Raw genomic sequence first — 9,702 nt, 5'->3', positions numbered from 1 at the left:
ATCAACGATCTTGCCTCGGGTTGGAGCAGAAGGTGCCTAAAACGGGGGAGAAAGTGAGTAATCTCCAGGGAAGAACCCGGTGAGAATGCTCCGAAGCTCAAGTTAGTATTTCCTCAAAGGCAAGATAAAACCACATGGCGCAAAGTTATCACATACCTCGTTCTTGTGGGGTAGAGAGCCTTTTATAACCACTTCGCGCACTCACTCCTAAGCTTCTGTTAGGTTGGGTATGATTACCTCTGTGCTTCTGCCAGTTCGGGTGTCATCACCTCTGCTGGGGTAGAACTGCCTCTCTTTGTCGGATCTGTCTCTGTAACTAGAGATGGCGGTGGCAGGTGGCTATTGAAGTGCGACTGTCAAGCGTCAGATCCCAAGTCAGTCAGGTGCGCCGCCTCAAGATGCGAACTCTTTTGGTGTCAGGTAAGGTACAGTTGTTCAGTTTGACGTCCTGGAGGCAAAGTGCTAGAGTGGTGTGCGAGGTGAGGTCTTGAGTTCGGATAGAGGTGTGGCCCAGACTGCCATGGGGCAGGCCAGTTCGGGTTGTTGCCCTTTGTGTTCGTAAGGCTCGGGGTCCAAGTGAGAGCTCAGGCTCCTTGTGGGGAGTTCGGACCGCAGGTTCCTCTTTTCGGAGCTCGCGCCTTGGGCGTACTGTTGTGACGAGCTGTTGCCTTTCCACGTGTTGAGTGGTTACGAGGTCGGGCCAAATCTTCCTTCATCAGTTATATTTTTTAATTTTTTGTATTTTATCATATTTATTAGAAACCATGTTAATCCATTTTTGGTAATTTCCTAGATAATTTTTGGTATTTATGACAAAATTATTAGTACTTTATTTTGGTTATTTTCTTGGCTAATTTTTGTTCATTAAATGTATTTTTTTGCTATTTATAGCTTAAATTATATAATTTAAATAATAAAATTGGACGGTCCATGTCATCATAATGTCTCTCCTTTGAGAGAAGCTATTAATCTATTTTCTCATTTTTTTTGCATTTGTCCTATTTTATTTTATTTTGTTTTAAAATATAAAAAATTAATCATTGCTTATATTGATTAGATCAATAAAGTTATACACTATTATTGTGAGAGAGACACCTTTGGATTTTCCAAGGCCTCTTATTTTATTGCATTTTATTGCATGTTATTATTAATTAGTTGTATTAATCGTATTTATTAAAAATAATATAGTTATTAATTAATAATACTTTTAATAATTATAGTATTCTTAAATAATCATCATTGCTTATTAAAAAAACAATATTAAATAATATATTTATTAATTAATACAACGTAAGTTATAATTTATTAGAAACAATATTAAAAATTATAGTATTTATTAATTAACAATAATTAAATAAATACATTATTATATTAATCAACAACATTAATTGTGCTATTAATTAATATAGTATTTTTAATATATACAGAATTATTAATTCATTAAAAATATTTATTAAAATACAGAATTTATTAATTAATATTATTTTTAATTAATATATAACTTTTAATAATTATAATGTTTAAATTAATTAACATTATCTATTAAAAATGATGTACTTTTATTAAAAGTATTTTTAATAATTACAGTAATAATAAGTAACCATATTTTACAGTGTTTTCAATAATTTCAGAATTATTGATTAAAGTATTTAATAATTAACAGTGTTTATTAAAATACTCTAATTATTAAAAAATATTAATATTTTTTATTAATTCATTAATGAACAATTTAAATTTTAAATATTATTTAGATTATATTTTCAACAATAAGTAATATAATTAAATTTTAAACTATAATCAAAAGTAATATAATTTAAGTTATAAATAGAGAAACTTACACTTAATGAATAGAAATTAGCCAAGAAAATAACTAAAAATAAAGTACCAATAATTTTGTCATAATTACCAAAAATTATCCAAGAAATTACCAAAAATGGATTAAGATGATTTCCAATAAATATGATAAATTATGAAAATTTGAAAAAATATAACCAATAAAATTTCTTTTTGAGATAATCTATTTATCTATTTTCTCAAATTTTTGCATTTTTCCTATTTATTTGTTTTAAAAATATAAAAAAGTAATCATTGCTTATCTTGATTAGACTAATAAAGCCGCATACTATTACAGAGAGAGACCTTTAGGTTTTCCAATGCCTCTTATTTTAATGAATGTTATTATTACATTTAAAAAAGGCATTTAAGAGAGAGTAGTGGGGGAAGGAGAGTGGGAGTAGTAATAATAATTACTATATTTTAAAATTTGTTGTTAGGCTACAAGCAAGTTCGTTCCTACGATACAACAGAGCCTTGAACGAGAATTTGTAACTAGCAAAGTTGAAGAGTCTCTAAAAAAACCATCTGTGAAATAGTAACAGATCGAACTGAAAGAGGCTAGAGTGTTTTTTTGGAAACTTGTGTTCATTTTCTTGATTCAGGCTCCTTATATAATTTTTGAAGAGTCATCATGAAGAAGGTGTTGATCCAGAAAAGTCTCTTTGTACAATCATAATTTCAAACTTTGTGATTGCTAAAAGTTAATTAACACAATTAATGATTTTTAACTTTTGAATAATGCCTCTTGATCACACGCGATCAAATCATGACCGTTGGGCCTTCTTAAAACATCAATGGTCATGATTAAGCCTTGCACAAAAAAATCAATGTCATCTTATGAACCACATAGGTGTGAGCAAAGTGCATTCTCTAAAGCACCTAAAATTGCATGGCACACACACGTATTGCGTGGTAGAAAACCTCCACACTATCCTCTTATAATTCTAAGGAGTGTAAGCAAACTCCTGTTTAAAAACTCAAAACATGTTTAGTAATTTTCCAATGTGGGACAAATTAAAAACTCGTTTTATTGTGAGACTCAAAAACTATTTTCAAGATATATGTGCAGGTGTATTTTCATGTAATTAATCAATACAACCCCATTGGATTCTCCATGCAGGAACCAGGAAGAGCAGAAAAGGCCTTCGCTAGTTATGATGGTGTTAGAGTTGTGAAAAAGTTCCTATTTGGGGGCGCACTTGATTTGGTAACAGCTCCTCCCGATGTTGAGTTCATTGATTTTCTAGAGACACCAGCATCACTCCCCTCATGGATCACTGAGGAAGAACTCATGTTCACGGCCAACAAGTTCAGAAGGTTTGGCTTCACTGGTCCTTTGAACTCATGTTCACGGCCAACAACTAACTTGTTTATTGCCCTGTTTGGTTGCATGTTTTAGACCCTCTTAACTACACTGATGACATACATCATGAAGAAAGGGAGACGGGAGACAAGACTGATTTTGATGTCTACCTAGCCCAATCATGATGCACCAACTAACTGACCCTCAGTTCCCGTTTGTAGGTAAATATACATGGGAAAGTTGGTCAAAGGTTAACTCTTTCCCATTGGTCAACTTCCCCATGTTCTTTTTTTCATTAAGCAATGGATCCCACAATAAAGTTATCCTTACTTTCCAAGGTAAAACTTACCCATCTCCCAGGTGGATAAGTAACTTTCCCACCTACTGAGAATTTTTTACAAAACATGATGGGACCATTTTACCCATTTTAATAATTAATTTATGTGGTTAAAATGTCATTTTATTATTTACTTGGGAATCTGAAAATCAAAAGAACATGGGTAAGTGCATTTACTCAGGTAAATGTTACTTATTACAAACGAACAAGGCCTCAGACTTAGAGCATGTAACCCTTACCCAACTCCACTAACCACTCAATTTGATCATAATCAGCTTGAGTTGGATGATGTTAGCCTAATGAATGCATGATACAAAATTTAATATTTTTTGCAATAATTTTTAAATATCTTTAAAATTAAAATTTATAGTTTGTTCTTCCACAAAATTTTTATTGGTTTTATGAATATATTATCCCAAATTCCCACCTATACTACATTAGCCCCCTGAGTTGAGTTAGATTTTCCCACCTGTTATTGTTCCTAACTATACAAATTTATAAAAAATTTCAACAGAGGAATAAAAAAGAACCCCAGACATCTAATATAATACTTAAAATATTGACAGATATAAAACCCTATACATAATACTTGCTTTTTGTTTTATTTTATTAGAGAGATTTTGTACATGGTACATATACACATATATAAACATTTTCATGGACCAGGTAGCCTAGTAGGCTGGCCCAGCCTAGCTTGTTCTCATTGGTCTTTATTGGGCTTGGACATTGTTTTAGACCTATGAGCTCAGACTTAAGCTCAGGTTCTAAGCACCAGGTCGGACTATTTTTCAGGCCAGACTCTGAATTTCTCAAATAAACCTGGTGTGATAACATTATATAAATAAATATATAATAAATATAATAAATAGTATATCATTAATATACCTCCACCAAAGGTAGGATGTTTCCTGTCCTATAGATTGAGTTTCAGACTTTGTGTAAGGGGAGTTCGGTCTCAAGATGTAAGTTCAGTGTTTAGGCTGCAGGTATAGACCTAGACATTTTCTGTTAATAAAGAGGCAAAGCCTGTTCCCGCTTGTCAACAGGTCTAATTAATAATATTCATATATTTAACCACATTCAAAATAAGGTTGGGTTGAACCTGATTTTAAACAACGCCAACCTCATTGGACCCAAAATCAGGTAGGGTTAGTCAGGTTTTAGGTTGACCCTGACAATTAAGTTGCACTAAACAACATGTTTTTTAAAATCAGACCAGACCGGATAATCTGACCGAAAAAACTAGGAACCGGTCCGGTTTTCCCCAAAACCAGATTTTCCATAAAAATCGTTGATTTTGGTCAGCAAACTGCTGACCCGGGCGGTTAATCATTCGAATGGTTTTGACCAGTTTTCATTTTTTTTTTCTAATTTTTTTGTCAGAATGGGCCGATCGTTTGACCCGATAACCGGACCCTGACCAGTTCAGTCTTCGGGTCGGTTTTAAAATCCATGCTAAACAACTTCCACATCATCAAAATTATTTTGTTTTTTATGATGTGGTAGTTGTTTACAAAATCATACGTATTGACAAAACCCCCCTTAATGCCAACATACTACCAAAATATTCTTCTAGTCTAATTTTTTTAAAGCATAACCCAATAAAAAGAAGAAACTCAATCAGATAAAGAGTATATTCTTCCAACCATATCTGGAATTTTAAAATGGTAATGTAGCATATAAAGCCCCAAAAGCAAGCAGCAGTCCCTTATCTTTGAACATACAGGACAGCTTCTTCTCTCTGGTTTTGGTTTCAAGCATCCGATCAGACCGGTGTTATTACTCAGCCAATTACCATAACCAGACTGGGCATAAAGCTCATTGGGTCACGGTTTACCCAGTTTAGCCAGCAGTTCAATAAGGCTGTGATTGCTTTGGCCTTTGAAGGAAAAAGTAGGAAAAGGAAGGAAAAAGTAGGGTCTTCCCTAACCTAAGTGTAGAGGCATTATCTCTCTCTCCATATCTAATTTTCAATTTGGTGGTGTTGATATAGGAACTGGGAGCTTCTGAAACCATGGCAAGGGGCGAAAATTACAGTTCCAGCAAAATTGATAAATGGTAGCAAAGATGTTGTACTTCACGCATATGGCACAAAGGAGTATGTAGAGGGAGGAGCTTTCAAAACTTTTATACCGAATATTGAAGTTGTTGCCATTGATGGCCACCATTATATCCATCAAGAAAAAGCTGAAGAAGTAACTCGTGAAATTTTTTCCTTTTTCAATAATCTATCTTTCACGTAATCAAATTCTCTATTGTTCCTTGTATTTTAGTTTAAACTTCTCTGTCATAGCCTACTAGATTTTACGTCATAGAACTAATACAAAGCTCTTTTTTTTTTTTTTGGTTGGCAACCTGGCTAAAAACTTTAGGGAGACCGGAAATAGAAATTAATTAAAGTTGTGTTTGGTGCCATTGTATTTTTATCTAAAACCTTTTTAGGTTTATCAATGCAAATTTGTGACACCGAAACATTTTGGATTTGATATAAAGTACTGTGTTTTTATGTCAAATTAACCATAAATGTCAATGATCCGTCACATATATGCATTTTTCTCATGGAAGATTGGCAGTGACTCATATGTCATGTGACATCACATATTTCTCACCAAGTTTTATTAATGATCAATCTCCAGAAGGTTTGAAGTGGAAACATGTATGATAACAAACTAACACGACCTAAGTCAATCCTAACAGCTGTCACCGATGCTCAATGCATTAAATTTTTAACCTTATTAGGTTGTGTTTGGCATCACTGTGGTCTTTTCAGAAATTGTTTGGGGTTGATCAATAGAAATGGGTGTAAAATATTAGTTGACATATCACATAAGAGAGTCACTTCAACTGAAAGCGTACATGTAGATGTGGGGGACGGATATGATTGCCATTTAGACTTGAATATCAATTTAGATTAATCAACCCAAAACGTCTATGATCATGTGGCATTGACAATCTATATATATTTCACACCAATTTATAATTTTATATTGATCACCTCCAAATATTTCACAATGTTACCAAAGACAACTCTAGGTAGGTATAGAGATAAGATTTTATGAATCAAGTTGATATAAAAAATAAAATTTTCTGGAAAAGACATGGATCTTGATGGCCTATTAGTATGTCTACGCCCAAAATTATTAATGACGGCAGGTTATTGAATGGTCCCAAACCCAATAAAAGGTTAAAAAAAAAGTTTTAAATTATAAATCTCAAAGAATTTTCAACCTAAAGTGAGGTCCTTATAGGTTTTGTTTTTTAATATTTTTTCCTCACATAGGGTCTGTGTGGATAATACAAGTCCACCCATACCTTGTGATGAAACTTAATAAATTATAATGGTCGGCTCTGATACCATTTCAAAGCTAAGAACCACCCAACCTAAAACATTAAGTTATTAAGTGAGGTCCTTAACAATAAATTTGAGTTGCAAATAAGAAATCTCTTGGTCTAATTTTTAACGGGGTCCATTTAGGTTGACAAGCAATGGAAACGAGGGTTCCTTGCACATATCAGATATGCCTGAACTTTCAAAGTCCAGATCTTTTCCACAGATGAACTAAGCATTCCAAAATTTTCAACCTGAGTTAAGCCGCCACCATTGAAAAAAAAAATCGACTCTAATCGTCTTATTGCAAGCACTTTCTTTTCAGATGCTAGCTATCAGCCAGAGAAAAGAACTATATAGAAGAAGAAGAAGAAGAAGAAGAAGAAGAACTATATAGCAGAAGAAGACATGAGCGACCTAAGGCAGAGAAGGGTCCGAACCAACGGAATATGGATGAACATAGCAGAGAAAGGGAGGGGGCCACTGGTTCTTCTCATCCATGGCTTTCCTCAACTTTGGTTCTCCTGGAATTACCAGATTAACCAATTGGCTAGACATGGCTATCGTGTGGTTGCACCAGATATGCGAGGGTATGGAGATACGGATTCTCCATCTGATCCTGCTTCATACACAACGCTCCACCTTGTGGGCGACCTCATCGGCCTGCTGGACGAGCTTGGCGAAGAACGGGTTATATACATACTTCTCTCTCCCTTCTCTCAATATTCTCAGTCCGCCATGAAAGAAGCTATTACTATATATGAACTGTTGTTGGGTTAATCTTGTAACAGGCTTTTGTGGTTGGACATGATTGGGGTGCTCAGGTAGCGTGGTACCTGTGTCTCTTCAGGCCAGATAGAGTTAAAGCAGTGGTCAGCTTGGGCCTCCCTTTCCGGCCACCCTCTCCTACAGAGAAGCCAGTACAGAAGATGACCAGACTGTATGGCCAAGGCTACTTCATTTGTCAATTCCAAGTAAGCGTCCTCCATCTCCCAATCCGTTTGCTTCATTCATTCATTAATTCACTCTAGAAAATTAAAAGGAACAGATACAGAAACTCTGATTATACATGTTATTGAAGGAGCCAGGGAGAGCAGAAAAGGCCTTTGCCCGTTATGACTGTTTTACTGTTATGAAGAGATTTCTCCTGGTCGGCGCACCTGATCTTCTGAGTGCTCCTCCCGATGTTGAGATTATTGATTTTCTGAACACTCCAGCGTCGCTCCCAGCATGGATTACTGAGGAAGAGCTCCAATTTTCTGCTACCAAGTTCCGCAAGTCTGGATTTACCGGCCCTTTGAACTACTTCAGAGCAATGGACAAGTAAGAATAAATGAGGAAAGTTATATATATTAACCCCCCCCCCCCCCCAGTTGCTATTAACCATATCTCCATCTGCATTAATGGATGTAATTAATGTAAATCTGATACTGTTGATGATTGTAGGAGCTGGGAGCTTCTTGCTCCTTGGCGAGGGGCGAAGATCAAAGTCCCGGCAAAGGTGATAATTGGGGACAAGGATATCGGATTTAACACACTCGGTATGAAGGAGTATGTGGAGGGAGGAGAATTCAAAGCTTTGGTACCAAACGTTGAAGTTGTTATCATTGATGGCCACCATTATATCCAACAAGAGAAAGCTGAAGAAGTCACTCATGAAATCCTCTCCTTTTTCAGCAATCCACATTTCATGTAGTATGTTTTTCTCTGTATTATTTTCTTTGTTCATGGTCATAACCAATATTGATTAATTGACTTTTACCGAGATGCATACTGCTGTTGTACTTACTATCGAACCAGTGGGACTGGGAAACCCTGAAAATCTGTTGTTACCATTTGCCATTAATTGGGTACAAACCCTATCAAAACAAAGAGCAGAGAAAAAAGGAACCCTATATGTTCATTGATTCGGGGTGATGGGTATATATATATATATATATAGTCTTGGCAGATGTTTGACTAACAACTAACTTGATAGCTGTCTAACAAACTACAGCTGGAGGGTAACCAACTAACCGATTTTCTTCTCCAATATGCCCCCTCAAGTTGGAGCATCTGTCATGCCCAACTTGGACATGAGATGAGAGGATTGTCCTGCGCCCAATGCTTTAGTGAAAAGGTTGGCTGACTGGCACTTGGTAACAATATGCCGGAGCTTGATGGTCTTACCTTGAACGTGTTCACACACAAAATGACAATTAATATCGATATGTTTTGTATGCACATGGAAGACGGGGTTTGTAGCAATGTGTATGGTTGATTGAATGCCACAGAAAACTTCCATAGGCTCAGAAATGGGAACGTTTAAGCCGTAGAGTAGGCGTCTAAGCCATAGTAGCTCATTAGTGGCAACAACCATGGCCTGATATTCAGCTTCCACAGATGAGTGTGACACAATTGATTACTTAATTTTCCATGAAATGATGGAGCTTCCAAGTAACGCAACATAACCTGTAGTGTGCATCCGAGTTAATGGGCAAGAGGTCCAATCAGAACCACAATAGATTCGGAGTAGCATCTCATTGTTTGCTAAAAAATGTTCCATGACTGGGATTGGTTTTGATGAATCTAACCACTCTTTTAGCAGCCTTCATATGCTCTGTCCATGGCTTGCTCAAGAATTGTGTTAGTATATGTATTGGAAAACTGAGTTCTGGCCTAGTGACAGTTAAGTAGACTAACCGACCCACCAATCACCTATACTAACTTGGATTATCTAACAGTGGGCTATTGTCATCAATGAAGTATTTTTGTTGCTCCATGGGATGTGATGCAGGTTTACAATTCTCCATACTTGTATCAGAGATGATGTCGAAAGCATATTTGTTCTTACATAAATAAATTCCAGAACTGTTGCGTGCAATTTCCAAGCCCAAGAAATACTTGAGTGGGCCTAAG

At 35.7% G+C, this 9,702-nt stretch overlaps 1 protein-coding gene across 1 annotated transcript; it reads left to right on the top strand.

The window, feature by feature from the left end:
• Positions 1-6,923: 6,923 nt before the first annotated feature.
• LOC148876482 (epoxide hydrolase 1-like) lies at positions 6,924-8,707 on the top strand. The gene is made up of 4 exons (XM_088964476.1): positions 6,924-7,494; positions 7,596-7,778; positions 7,886-8,127; positions 8,251-8,707. Exons 1-4 carry the CDS (start codon positions 7,213-7,215, stop codon positions 8,498-8,500), a joined length of 957 nt encoding a protein of 318 aa, XP_088820602.1. The 5' UTR covers positions 6,924-7,212; the 3' UTR covers positions 8,501-8,707.
• Positions 8,708-9,702: the final 995 nt, after the last annotated feature.

The sequence above is a fragment of the Nelumbo lutea genome, chromosome 1 (assembly GCF_056320005.1).
Source record: "Nelumbo lutea isolate HS-2025 chromosome 1, American lotus-T2T, whole genome shotgun sequence".
Lineage (NCBI taxonomy): Eukaryota > Viridiplantae > Streptophyta > Magnoliopsida > Proteales > Nelumbonaceae > Nelumbo > Nelumbo lutea.
Note: the sequence above shows the minus strand (reverse complement) of the source record. Positions and strands in the feature narration are given on the sequence as shown.